General features: G+C 40.5%; 5 protein-coding genes across 5 annotated transcripts; 4 read left to right on the top strand and 1 right to left on the bottom strand.

Annotated features, from left to right (window-relative positions):
- Positions 1-1580: 1580 nt before the first annotated feature.
- Positions 1581-3392, top strand: OCA5 (Oca5p; the record flags this gene model as incomplete). The annotated part of the gene is made up of 1 exon (XM_037290889.1): positions 1581-3392. The coding sequence occupies one exon, from the start codon at positions 1581-1583 to the stop codon at positions 3390-3392; it is 1812 nt and encodes a 603-aa protein (XP_037146784.1).
- Positions 3393-3580: 188 nt separating this feature from the next.
- PRP19 (E3 ubiquitin-protein ligase PRP19) lies at positions 3581-5143 on the top strand (the record flags this gene model as incomplete). The annotated part of the gene is made up of 1 exon (XM_037290888.1): positions 3581-5143. The coding sequence occupies one exon, from the start codon at positions 3581-3583 to the stop codon at positions 5141-5143; it is 1563 nt and encodes a 520-aa protein (XP_037146783.1).
- A 256-nt stretch (positions 5144-5399) lies between these two features.
- ENT4 (Ent4p) lies at positions 5400-6212 on the top strand (the record flags this gene model as incomplete). Its single annotated transcript, XM_037290887.1, has 1 exon — positions 5400-6212. The coding sequence occupies one exon, from the start codon at positions 5400-5402 to the stop codon at positions 6210-6212; it is 813 nt and encodes a 270-aa protein (XP_037146782.1).
- Positions 6213-6957: 745 nt separating this feature from the next.
- UBI4 (ubiquitin) lies at positions 6958-8574 on the top strand (the record flags this gene model as incomplete). Its single annotated transcript, XM_037290886.1, has 1 exon — positions 6958-8574. The coding sequence occupies one exon, from the start codon at positions 6958-6960 to the stop codon at positions 8572-8574; it is 1617 nt and encodes a 538-aa protein (XP_037146781.1).
- A 104-nt stretch (positions 8575-8678) lies between these two features.
- Positions 8679-14258, bottom strand: ECM29 (Ecm29p; the record flags this gene model as incomplete). The annotated part of the gene is made up of 1 exon (XM_037290885.1): positions 8679-14258. The coding sequence occupies one exon, from the start codon at positions 14256-14258 to the stop codon at positions 8679-8681; it is 5580 nt and encodes a 1859-aa protein (XP_037146780.1).
- Between the last annotated feature and the right edge of the window lie 13 nt (positions 14259-14271).

Here is a 14271-nt window from a genome sequence, read left to right as displayed (position 1 = left end):
TCCCCTCCGCGCGGCAATTTGATTTATCCTAGATATTCCTGCCGTTGAGGGCCAAGCGCACCTTTACGAATCTTCGGGATCCTTCGTTTTAAGAGAACGGAGAGCATACTTCGATAGTTGGATTTGTCACATTATAATTAATCATTTTTAGATTTGCGTTGCAAAATTCGCCCAACTCATATCGCTTTAACGATCATTTACTGCGTTTATCTATCAGTGCTCCCTGCTCACACGGTGATATTTTAAGTCATGTTGACTGCAGGTTTAGCTAGCAGGTGCGGAAGAGGTCGAACTTATCTTCACCATCAGCAGCACATGTGAAAAACGAGATCAAAATAACTAATTGACACCTTGTTGGGGAACTCTTGTTGTAATGCCGTATAATCTCCAGCAAACAGCAGAGAACAAGCTGGTAGTTAAAGGTGCCAAAGTCAAAAGCGCAAGCTTCCATTATAGGTTGCAAGCGATCCGCGATATATGTTGAGATAAACCATAGAGCGTACCGTATACCCGAGATAAACCTATAGGGTGTATAATTTTTGGGTCGTGCTTTGACAAATTGTACCTTGCAAGCTAATTTATGATTCTGTCCTTATATGTTACGCAAATTGATGGCCCTATTAGAATGCATTTACGGCGGAATATATATCGAAGCTGCTATAATCTTTTAGTGTAGCGCAAGTGATGCTTTACACAGGGTGTGACAAAAGGATCGATTATTATATTAACCGGTTCCAGAGTGCAGGCCCCATACACCATTGAACCTTGCCATAGACTGATACAGAGAACAGTCATGAATGATTACCCTTATTGCTTCAGCAAGCTCTACAGCGGAAGGTGCTTGTTTGTAATGCCTCATAGTACTGAGCTACAGGCCGAGAAAAAGGTCAAGCAAAATGTGACCCCAAGGAAGCGCTAGTCTGGCTCTATCAAGAAATGCAGCCGACAGGCTTTAGACTATCCTGGCATGTTTCAATAAGCAAAAGTCCAGTGAGGGAGCTAAGACCTCTGCTTGACTAGCACGTCGTTGCACAAAATCATGATATCGGTGGACATCGCACCCCCTACAGTTGCCATTGCAAGAATTTCGGTTCAACACATGTGTTCCGATTGGGAAGTTGATGTCAGTATTGGAATCCATGTTTTCGTGGCCGATACTTCGTATCTGACGGAGGAGGCATACGGGAGTCCTAAAATAAATTGGCTGAAATCTTCAGACGGCTGTACGTATGCAATTATGTATACAGTCTAATGAACCGAGCTAAAGCTAATCCTGTTCGGGATCATTTAATCTTCCTGGACTGTGTATAAACTCGCTCAGTTTTGAGCGGATTTGTTTTTATCCGGGTAACATATTAGTTAGTGTGTCAACTTGGAAGTTCAGCTTGATCGTAAAATGAGGTGAGGTAGGGAGAAATCTTGAATATTAAGGAAAGCCTCGAGCAGTTGATTGGGGCTGCTCTTCCCTTTCTGTTAATCTACAAGGCTTAGGTAGGGAAGATTCAAGGTGGGAAATTTTTAGGCGTTTCAGAAAGCCCTCTTACGGTGGACTTCAGAAAAGGCCCGAAAATAAAGTGGCGATGATCAATCTGCATCATGGTAAATATCTGAAGTATCAGCAACGAAACAGGAAGCTAGTTGAAGTTGTCATTGATCTGATTAATTGTAATGACCATGATTCTCTAGCTTCGCTCGCGAGGAGCGTTGGAATCCCACCACAGTTGAGACATGTTGTGTGGCCTATTCTTTTGAAATATCACCCAATGTGCATTTCGCCGAACATAATATCGAACGTTTACACTTGGGATAGTGTGGAGAATGCATACTGCCTTTTAGAAAATGGGAGCAGCGGAAATAGTCAAGAAGATTTGGAACGACTTATAGTGAACGATTTAAAAAAATATTTTCATCTAAGGCATAACAACAATAGTTTCAAGAATAATAACGCAACCAAAACGGCTAGCTCTTCTGAAATTTCTACCGTCTGCTCCATGGATTTACTTTCTTTGAATCTTGAAGATGAATTAGATATTTTGGAATCTTTAAAGTTGGCATTGTTGAAATTTTTAAAAAAATGGTCAAAAGTCTTCAGATATGAAAGTGGACTATCCTGGATTGCGACGGGTTTAGCTGAATGGGTTCCAGTAAATGGTACAGATAGCACTCATGAGGAAAAAAGTGACATTGATGGTGAGGATGAAGGCCCTGTAATATTGAATGGTAAAAAACATACGCATTCACCATGTCATTCTCCCCCTTATTCCTACAGCAACTTGGGCTCCGGATACAACAATACGTGTCTGTCGTATTTGTACAAAGAATACCCGTTGCCTGCGTGTTTGAGATCAAAGTTGCCAAAATCTTCTCCATTCACATTCGATGAAATATACGAAAGATTGGTCCTTGTAATTATGCATTGTCCGGATACCGTTTTAGCTCAAACACAGCTAAGAAAAGAGTCTCTTACAAAATCAGAAAACGGTTTAGCCCAAGACAAGAAACCTTCCTCTGTAATGAATTACTTCCCTGTTTTGTCTGGCGGAGATTTGTCTTTTCAGACGCAGGTTTTCTTCAGGGTTTTCTCCACAATATTACCGGAATTGTATCAGCCTTTTACAGAAGAGAGCGTCCTTCAGCCAAGCTCGAAAAGAACTAGTTGGCTCTACTGGTGGATCAAGTGCTCAGGAGCGAGAGCATTGCAACGACAAGATAGAGGAAGGCTTTGGGATATTCTTTTAGGTTGGAGGCCAGAGCCAAATATGGAAGCAATTGATTTTTTTCTGGATTATAATACAAAAAAATTTGATCATTTTTATAATAAAGTTCCAAAAATGCATGAAGAATTTATCACTTCACTTGTCAAAAATGATCCATTTTGGTTTCCGGATTTAGATACAATTCCTATGGGGTCTGATAAGTTTAAATTTGACTATAACATCTTCAAAGAGATTTTAAGGAGGAATCAATACGATCAAAGCGCAGGCGAAAAAACAGAATCTTATGAAAGCAATGAAAATGAACTTACTTTCTCTTTAATCGATCCCCACATGCAATTGGTCTTCATCTACATTGCCATTTTACAATATAATGAATTCAAACTATTAGAGTTTGAAGAGACTGAAACCTCGGAGTTTCTCAATCATGTTCCCATGCTATCAAAAGCTGATGACGTTTGTTACCGAAAACTGTATGAACTCACTGTTTGCACGGATTCAAGCGTCACGAATAGTCAAGAGGACTTGCATAAGAGGCCAAACTCTTCCAGTATGAGAATCGAGGTCGGTAATGACGCTAAAGCCTCTCACTCTTTTAATGACCTACTTGATATGGCTGGAGATATTTGGAGGAAATGGCTATGGAATGAACTGCAGGATAGCTCTATTAGTGTATAACCTAATTAATATTTAGCTTATGTTGTTTTCAAACTGCAACCTTTGTATTTATCGTAAGAGATGATATACACTTCTACATTTCAAGATGGTACTTTTCCAAGACTACATGGGAATGCCCAGCTAATTATGAAGATCTGTGAAACTGTCAATATATATACTCGTTGCCTACATATCTACCAGCCATTCTTATGTTTTGCGGTATAAGTGGAAAACCGACAAAGAATCCTGTTTTATCCCCTGTCTCCAAATGTATTTTCGAAAAAGAACTGATAGAGCAATACGTACAAACAGAAGGAAAAGATCCGATTACAAATAGTCCATTGGGACTCGATCAACTGATAGAGTTATCGCACACACCTCAGCAAGCCTCGCTTGTTAATACTTTAAACTCTTCTACCTTGAATAGCAATTACAGCATTCCCAACCTTTTATCTTCGTTGCAAAATGAGTGGGATGCCCTCATGCTAGAGAATTTTCGTTTAAGAAAGCAGCTGGATACGTATTCAAAACAATTGTCAACTGCGTTTTATGAGCGTGATGCTGCAAAGATAGTGGCTGCCAAAGCAATGAAAGAAAGAGAGCAAGTCGTGTCGGAGATGAATAAATTAACCATACAGCTAGGCGCGGAACTTGAAAGTGACAATGAGAAAAATGATTCAGTTGAAATGCTACCAAATGCTATTCAGGAAGAGCTACTCGATGAATCCAGGAAATATGTAGACCAAACTAGAAAAGTGCCTGACAAGTTCACTATATTGAATGATACAAAGTTCGAGTTAAAGAAAACATGGGATGTGCCGGCCAACGCAGTCATAAATCGTACGTCGAAGCTTCTGGCAAACCCTCAGAGAAAAAGCGCATTTCAGCTTCTAGAGGCTGGAGCTGTTGTCATCGTTGAGGATTTCATCACAAGGCAAATTCAGACAAATTTTACAGACGACTTGGAATATTTCTCCCTGGGACCAGCCTCAGATGTCCTACTTTGTTCCTTTGGGAAACAATCAGTTGGAATATATAATATTGAGAGTGGTTCCTTAGCCAAACTGGATATGCCACACAACAAAATAATTCTCATGGCCCAACACGAATATATTTTGAATAAATATTTTTTGGTTGTTGAAGAAAATGGCAGAGTTCTTTACTGTTTACTTGACTGTTCAAAAGCATATGAAGTTTTACAGGGTCATTCGGAAAAAAAATACAATTCGGCTAGCTTACACAAAGATGGGCTGCTCATTGCTCTAGTGCAAGCAGACTCGATAGAGCTTTTCAATTTGGGTCAACCAAACAGTAAACCCACTGTTTTTAAGGTGGGGAAACAGATCATTGGCAGTGGAATAATCGAGAATGTGGAATTTAGCAGTAATGGTTACTGGATGATAGTTTCCTGTGGTGGCTCTATCATGTCGTTTGACTTGAGAAAGGAACCAGGGACTCTAGCCGTAAATTCTTTAAGTATTGCAACATCAAAAGGTGCTTCAAGAGCCTGGGATATGGATATGTCCGCTAAGGACCTTTTAGTGGTAGAGAATGAAAGCGTTGAAGAACTTGAACTTAATTTGAAAGTTTACAAATATAAAAAGGCAAAAAAGATTTGGGAGTCTGTTCCAGATCGTTCGGGAAATCTAGTAATTAGTGGCTTAAAGAATAAAGAATCGCTCCAGCAGATACAACTTATTTATGATGACTCATCCATATCCATCCTGCTGCGTACAGAGGGTCAAATATCATTATATTCCACTGCAAAATAGACGCAGAATTCGATACTTTAACTAACTGTGTAATTAACTACTTGTGCTATAGTATCAGGGTCAAAGCTTATAAACCCAGACACAGCAGCTTGGCCGCTCGATATACATCTCTAACGCCGAATAAGCAGAATACTTGCATTGTTACACTAGCGTGAGATCAGAAGAGTGAAGCAGTAACCTATTCCAAGTTCTTACAACACCAGGCGTGAAGCTGTGTTCCATTAGCTCAGACAATTCATAGAGGCATCTGCTCAAGATGCCGTTATTGGATTCTGTAAGGAGCTTCGTTCTATCACCTACTGAATTAAAGGTTAAGCAAGCAACTGACGAAGATGAAAATGCCGGAGCTACAGGTACATTGATGAATGAGATTTCAGTTTTGACGTACAGCCCCAAAACACTGAAAGAAATAGTTCAAGTCATCAGAAAAAGATTGACAGGCCATGGTAAAAAAAGCTCACATAAAAACTGCATCCACATTTTAAAAACACTAACGCTGGTAGCTTATTTGGTGAATAACGGCTCTAGTGATTTCATAGCGTGGGCCAGAGGTAACCTTTTCATTATGGAATGCCTCAAAAATTCAGTGGTACAAGAAAAGAGAGACGAGAAAATTGGGCAGCAGATACAATTCATAGCTCAGGATTTGTGCACCGTTTTGAAAGACGACGAGTTGCTTGAACAGAGACGTAAAGACGTCATACAGTTTCGATCGAGTATATCATCTCCAGGAAGAAAATCTACGGACAACAGCCATCTGAAAAAGTGGCTACCGTCGAATGCGCTTATTAAAAGGGCAACTACTGCCAACAAGGGCGCGCGAAGTTCTGTCGATCAATCAATGAGTCCCACGACGCTAAACGAGTACCAATTCACTTCTAATTCAAATAACTTTTACCAGCGTGGCATAACAAGTTTGGATTTGAAAAGACGATCGGGGAAAGCATCGATGGACCGCGCTTCTCGATTCCCATTGGATCCTCTAGAGGAGGAAGATATGGGCGGAGATCCACCTGATACCAATTCCTCAAAAATGGTCTTTTTGCAGGAGGACAATCCATTCAGTTAATGGAGCAGCCAGGGTCTTACCCAGTATTCCTATCGAAATGCTCACCACTGAATAATCCTAATTATGATATTTGCCATCCGTACACCGCACCTCGATTAGTATTCGGCGATTTTTCGCGGACGAGTATCTAAAAATTTTTCAAGAATAGGCGTGAACATCTATGGTGAACTATGTAAGAAAAGTGTTCTAATCTGAATTGAACCAATGGATGATCATGGCCGATGTGATTCATCATGTTGGGATATCCGATGCAACTGAATTGACCTAATAGCTCCATAGATCTGGGCTTTACAACTATGCTGCCCCACGCACATCTCCATTGACATGGCATTCTTTGTCTGTGTGATCTATTTACAGACCAGCGGTGACATTTTAGATGGTCCAGTGGACAATCAGTGACTTACACACTATAATTATATTGTGTATAGAACATTGTAAGATCTGACATTCCTCCTCTCCTATCACATGACCACCTACTCTGTCCCGGGTAAACCAGCTTTCCTCTTTAGGTAACTCCGGAGACCGTTACCCAGCTTTTCGATTTTAAGTTTCTTTTGCTTTCCATCTGGCCAGAAAAGAGGGGGGTAAACCGTTGTTTCTCGTTATCTGGCTGGGTATATAAACAAGAGGTTTGCCACCCACCGACGTACGACTGATAAGCACCGCAACAGCGTCTTCTCGAGCAGAAACGGAAAGGGTGGAGAGCACTTCGAATAAGACTACAGGGAATCAATATACGGGAATAATGCAGATTTTTGTTAAGACATTGACAGGTAAGACTATCACCTTGGAGGTTGAGTCATCCGATACTATCGATAACGTCAAATCCAAGATCCAGGATAAAGAGGGTATTCCTCCAGATCAGCAGAGATTGATTTTTGCGGGTAAGCAACTGGAAGATGGTAGAACCCTATCAGATTACAACATTCAAAAGGAGTCCACTCTGCACCTCGTTTTGAGATTGCGTGGTGGTATGCAGATTTTCGTCAAGACCCTGACGGGAAAGACCATTACGCTAGAGGTTGAGTCATCGGATACCATTGACAATGTCAAATCCAAGATCCAAGACAAAGAGGGTATACCTCCAGATCAACAGAGATTGATTTTTGCGGGCAAGCAACTGGAAGATGGTAGAACCCTATCAGATTACAATATTCAAAAGGAGTCTACTCTGCACCTCGTTTTGAGATTGCGTGGTGGTATGCAGATTTTCGTCAAGACCCTGACGGGAAAGACCATTACGCTAGAGGTTGAGTCATCGGATACCATTGACAATGTCAAATCCAAGATCCAAGACAAAGAGGGTATACCTCCAGATCAACAGAGATTGATTTTTGCGGGCAAGCAACTGGAAGATGGTAGAACCCTATCAGATTACAATATTCAAAAGGAGTCTACTCTGCACCTCGTTTTGAGATTGCGTGGTGGTATGCAGATTTTCGTCAAGACCCTGACGGGAAAGACCATTACGCTAGAGGTTGAGTCATCGGATACCATTGACAATGTCAAATCCAAGATCCAAGACAAAGAGGGTATACCTCCAGATCAACAGAGATTGATTTTTGCGGGCAAGCAACTGGAAGATGGTAGAACCCTATCAGATTACAATATTCAAAAGGAGTCTACTCTGCACCTCGTTTTGAGATTGCGTGGTGGTATGCAGATTTTCGTCAAGACCCTGACGGGAAAGACCATTACGCTAGAGGTTGAGTCATCGGATACCATTGACAATGTCAAATCCAAGATCCAAGACAAAGAGGGTATACCTCCAGATCAACAGAGATTGATTTTTGCGGGCAAGCAACTGGAAGATGGTAGAACCCTATCAGATTACAATATTCAAAAGGAGTCTACTCTGCACCTCGTTTTGAGATTGCGTGGTGGTATGCAGATTTTCGTCAAGACCCTGACGGGAAAGACCATTACGCTAGAGGTTGAGTCATCGGATACCATTGACAATGTCAAATCCAAGATCCAGGATAAAGAGGGTATTCCTCCAGATCAGCAGAGATTGATTTTTGCGGGTAAGCAACTGGAAGATGGTAGAACCCTATCAGATTACAACATTCAAAAGGAGTCCACTCTGCACCTCGTTTTGAGATTGCGTGGTGGTATGCAGATTTTCGTCAAGACCCTGACGGGAAAGACCATTACGCTAGAGGTTGAGTCATCGGATACCATTGACAATGTCAAATCCAAGATCCAGGATAAAGAGGGTATTCCTCCAGATCAACAAAGATTGATTTTTGCGGGTAAGCAACTGGAAGATGGTAGAACCCTATCAGATTACAATATTCAAAAGGAGTCCACCCTGCACCTCGTTCTAAGATTGCGTGGCGGACACTTGAGGATGATAGAATAAAGAACTTTTGAGATAGCGTAGGAATCAAATATTATATTGTAGAAAATCTATACTTTAAATAGCAGCACTCCAAGTAAAAGTTAACTATTCTTCCAACAAATTTTTCAAATGATGTTGACGTTCTTCAGCTCAACCTCCACCTTTGAAGTTAATGCCATTTCGCTCAAATTCTTAAGGTCACTTTGTATTCCATTCTTCAAGTTAGGCATTTTAGTAATGATATGAGCGCCTAGTCTCACCGTTTGTACCTTGACATTTTCAATAGATTCGTTAGTGCTGTTATACTCAAATGCCATTCCCCATAGTTCTTTTATGAATTCCGCAAAGTCCCGAGAATTTAAAAGATAATAAGGTGATTCAAGTACAACATTTCCAACTTCGCATATAGCTACTTGGCTTCTCCACGTATAGTGAGTGCCAGTATTCTTAAAAAGTCTCGAAAATCTGCGAATAATGAATTTAAGAAGTTCAAAAGAGCACGCTTCTGGAGATGTGCTGGACTTAAATATTTTCGCACACAACTTAAGAATATTTGTTATATATTCTTCCCATTCAACGTTCTTCTTGGAGGATTTTTTGCTTATATCAGAATCATGCTTCATTCTTTTGCTGGAATTGATCGATTCGCTGTTTTCAAGCTCAGATACATCTGTGTCGCCCTTGAAAATAAATTCAGCTATAGCAATCAGTTTCTCTATCAAATTGATTGCAGGGAAAAATGTGACAAATTCACAGTAAGGAACAAGGGCATTTTTAACATATGGTACGTTTTTCCGGGATATCTCTGTAACGAAGAGCACGCTTATGCTTTCTTTCAGAGAACTGTTTCCTTCAACAAACTTGGTAAATTTTGCAACCAAAGATTGTAGAGCTCTCAATAGCGAATCTTTGCCTTCCCATGATCTACCAACTAAGGAGTTCATCGTGATTTCAAACATCTTTTGTATCTGTTGTGGTTTTATTGTTCGATCAGCGTTTTCGCATAGCAGTACTATTGTTTTGCTACATGTTTTCCTTGTAGAAAAGTCAGCAGAAGAGATGTTCTTTTGCAATAGTTCTATGATCTCTGCTAAATATAATCGGACTGAGGCAGATCCGCTTTTTGACGCTTCTCTCCAAACTTGTTCAAAATTGGAACCGACTGCCTTGTCTACATCATTTGACGCAATGAATAAGAGGGGTATGAACAAGCTTGAAATATTCTCGAATTGTGACGGTGCTTGTTTCAATACAGCATCTATTGCAGCTGCCACAACTTTTTTTTGTGCGTTTTCACCTGAATCAAAATACATTTGACAGAGTATAGCAGCATATTTTCCCGCTTTCTCAACTGTTGCTATGCGAAATAGAAGACCAAAACACTTTGCGAAGGAAAGACTTACTGATTCGCTTCTACTTTCGAAGGAATTTGTACATGCTTTGAGTAATTTACCGCAAAAAGGTGTCAAAAGGACTGAATATCTCCTGACCAACAAACCTAATACCGCAGATGCAGCAATTTTGGAGGGCAGTCCTACCGCTTTCTTTGTGGCTTTAATTGCACTGTTTACATGTTGTTCTACCATACTGTCGTCCGATCTCTTTATTAATAAATCAATAGCATCGAAAAGTGGTGACGTGGTAACACCATTTTGCCTGTGGATATCAATAGTATTGCTATCTATATTGTATTTCGTAGCATTCAGACTAAGGTAATTAATGACTTGAGGCTCAATTGAGGAGAATAGAAGGGTAAATTCAAACACGAGTTGAACAGCATAAGGCTTTATAGTATCTCCACTATTTTTTACGAGATTAATAACCGTAGTTAAAGCGAATTTTCTTACCTCTTCTGCATCACTGTTTAGACCCTTTGTACCCAAAAAAAATGGAAGAATGTGATCCAAAATGAGCTCAGATTTGTCGGAATTAGTTCCTTTGGCGGGATCAATACTGCTAATAAGTGCTTTGGCAAGCACATTAGTTAATTTAGTACCTGCAACTCGAACGCTTTCTTTTATATCATCTACAACTCTAAATGCCATAGTCCAAATTTCAAGAAAGTGACTCGCCAGCTTCTCTTCCTGCTGGGTCTGCATTAGATATAGAAGCGCCAAAGTACTAGCCTCACGAACTCTCCATTCCTTGTTTGACATTCCCCGTAAAAGTTCTTCCAATATTTCTTTGAGAAAAAAGTTCAAAGTTGCATTTGTATCCTGGATTAGTGTTTGCCAAATATCATTCATAGAGCGAGCAACATTGGGATATGGGTCAAACTTGTATCTAAACAGCTTGGGAATCAATCTGGAGGCAGTTACCTCATCTGTCAAAATAAGATTTTGCAGAGAAGATTTAGAGACTATCGCTCCAAGACCAAATGCGATACCTTTCTTAGATGACCACAACGAGGAGCTTTTTGCCAGGGACATGAATTTGTAGACAAGAGCAGGATCCCCAACTTCAGAGGCAAGGTTCAAGATGTCTTTATATGTGCGAACCGATCCCTCATCTGTTTTGAGTGTGTTGTCATCAAAAAGTTCCGTGTCGGCTCCCACCGATCCAGCAGACATGTTCACTCCTTTAGCCGAATCTGTGAAAGATCTCAAAAGACCCTTCACCATATCTTCCTTTAAATCTGCATTACCAATCTCGTATATGAGAGCAAGGCCTCTAGCCGCTGACTCCTGTACAAATTCATCACGGTCTCCCAAAAATCTCATAAAGCGTATATGAATATGATTGCATCTGGAAGATATTTCTCCACTGTGCCCTAAATATTGAGTCAGTGATAGCAACCATACGCAGGCTGCTTTTCTAAGACTTGGTTTCGTTGAATCGCATGAAACTAGAAGTTGATCCAGAACGTAAGAGATGCGGTCCCGTGAAAAATTCTCCTTCAGCTTGGCAAAAGATACATTTCTAACGTCTAGTTGTCGATGCAGAAACTTACTCTCCCAGCCGCCAGCTATGACACTTATCGCTTCACCGGCTGAAAACAAATAGTCAATTTGCTTAGAAACATGTGATTCAAACAACTTATCGAAAAAATGCTTGAAGTGGGCAGTGCTAGCAGCATGTATGGACAAGTATGCCCATGTTTCTGTTGCTGCAGTGTCGTTGATCAGTGAGCTCTGGAGCACTTCCGTAATTTTCACAATAAAATCATTAGAAGACGTCTGATCTCCCATCCTCTCGAGCATATCAGATTTACACACTTGGCTAATCAACTGGTTAATCAACTTCCTATTCTGGGAAGCTGATAGTAGTGCAGTTAATTTCCGAAGCAATATGGCTGAGTCAATTCCTGCTGCACGATCAACATTATTTCTTAAGTACAATCTCGGAAGTATGTACGAATTAGCAATAATAGAAGCCTGTTCTGTCACAGTGCTATCATTTCCTTTGGGTTTTGTCATCGTATCGCTAGCATCTTCCAAAGTTCTCTTGCACGCGGAGACTATACCGAGGGCATTTGCTGCTATTTCTATATCGGTGTCCTGTGAAGTTTCAGTTGATCTAAGGTAATTGAAAAGGGATGGAGTTATGCTTTCTAGAGATCTTAATGCATCATCATCGCATAGTCGTAGCAAAGTCAAGAGGACTTCTCCAAATATGCGATCACTATACAACGATAAGCAAACCTGGTGGTTGTGTTGATCCTTCATTGTGAATTCATTGCATAGAAATTTCAGGTACTTCGAGATCAAACCTTTTTCAAAACAAGCGATTTTATCACGAACTGTTTCATGCACCTTCTCATCTACGACCAATGAATTCTCTATTCGAATGGACCAATCTTCATCTTGGACTACCATAGTATTCTTTCCATAAATGGACTCAGATATAAGGCACTGCTTTGAAAACCTAACAGCAGTGCCCAACGTTTTCCATATGCTAGCCTGTGGTAATTTCACTTTATCTTGCATTTCACTTAAAAGCAAATTTATATAAAGCTCAGTGCTCGCAAATTGAACTTCTTTATTCTCGGCTGTTAATTTCTCTTTGCTTGACCTAAACTCTTTCGTATTCGCTATCTGATTTACCTTGAACCAATAAGGATGCAACCCTTTGAAGGATTCTTCGATAATATCGAATCGATTTATGCGGGCAGTTCCCCAGATATTGAACATGCGTGCCTCAGGGTCATTGAATGGGAAAGCCGCATTTGCATACTTGATGCATACCATCCTGCAAGACATAAGAGCATCTTTTTTGTCCTTGCTCTCAGCGCACTCAATCTCATAGTCGTCAGCCAAACAGGTTCGTATTAGTTTGCGCAACTTAGTTTTAGAAGATTCAGGCAGCATAGGTATTTTGACCGTGAGAGATGTCAAGCATTCTTGTATGCTTGTATGTACCTCCGACACGTCACCTTTGAGTGAATCGAGCAAAAATTCGATGTAAGAGAGATCCTCCAAAAGACTTCCATCTCGTTTCAAAATTTCCCCCAGAGTTTCATATTGTGATCTCCTTTGACTAATACTACTGTTGAAGTTCAGTGTTGTGGAGCCTAACTGGAGCATAGGCCAGCCTTCACTGTGTAAATTATGTAAGATCAATGACGCAATAGATGTTTCCAGAACGCCGTCGTCCCCATCTTCACGCACTGAAACTAAATTTGAAATGTTGTTTTTTGCAACATGACGTATGAATTTCAAGCACAGCGATCTCATTTTGTAATGCTTTGAGTTCATTCCGATGGAGCAGATGATTGCTACATTCAAACGCTTGCTTGTTGCAACTAAACTTCTATTCAATATGTTTAAGATTTTTTCTTGGAGCTCATGTCTAGTGGGAGGACATCCTGTTTTCTTATCACCACCATATAGCGTAATAATACTGTCTATGAAAGTTTCATCCTCGTAAGGTATGGCCAATCGTTTCAGTTCTTGACTAGCAATCTCAAGCAGATCACCCTGATCAGACGAAGCTACCAGAAGGAATACAGTCTTTGCATAGTCTTGCAATGGTAATCCACTAGTCACAAAATTGAAGACAGCCTTTTTAAACTGTATCATTTGCTCCTTCGTGAAACTAACGCCTGCATCATAAGTGAAAAATGAGACATCTGCAACACTCAGACCAGGACAAGAGTACCCTCTTGGGATTACACCTGCTTGTGGATCTGGTCTAGCAGGTGAGAGCAATAAGAATTTAGTAAACCTTGACGTAAGAAAGCTTATATCGGATTTGTCATTGACTTTCAATCGACTCTGAATGTCCTCTTCACTCTTCGACCCTTTTTCAGGTTGCTTCCATTTCTTTAGCATTTTGCACAAAATGTGAAACATTCGAGCGCCAGCATTTCTTGGCAGCTTTGATATGCCCTGAATAACACTGGAAAGCAGACTAGTCTCAACACGGTCAATTCTATCAATACCCTTAGAAGCCATTAGCAAGCTGTATAATCTCACATTGCTATCATTTCCATCAACACTTTCAGGGGGCGATTGTGCTTGCTGGATTAGTTTTTCCAAAGGAAGTTTAATGTCGTTGAAGGTATTCAATCTAGACAATATGTCTTTCAGTGAGTTAAACACTGCCTGTCTCACGGACGCATAGGGCGATGCCAATTTCAATAACAATGGTGCGAGAAACATATCAAGACATTTTTCCAATTTCAAAGGTGTGTCGGCAAGAGCAAGCCTCAGCTCCACCTTCTCGACCAGCTCTATCTCCCTCTGTTCAGGCAATTGGCTTGTCATTTGACATATATTT

This window comes from Zygotorulaspora mrakii, chromosome 8 (genome assembly GCF_013402915.1).
Source record: "Zygotorulaspora mrakii chromosome 8, complete sequence".
NCBI lineage: Eukaryota > Fungi > Ascomycota > Saccharomycetes > Saccharomycetales > Saccharomycetaceae > Zygotorulaspora > Zygotorulaspora mrakii.
The sequence above is the reverse complement of the archived record's forward strand: the minus strand, read 5'-3'. Positions and strand labels throughout refer to the sequence as shown.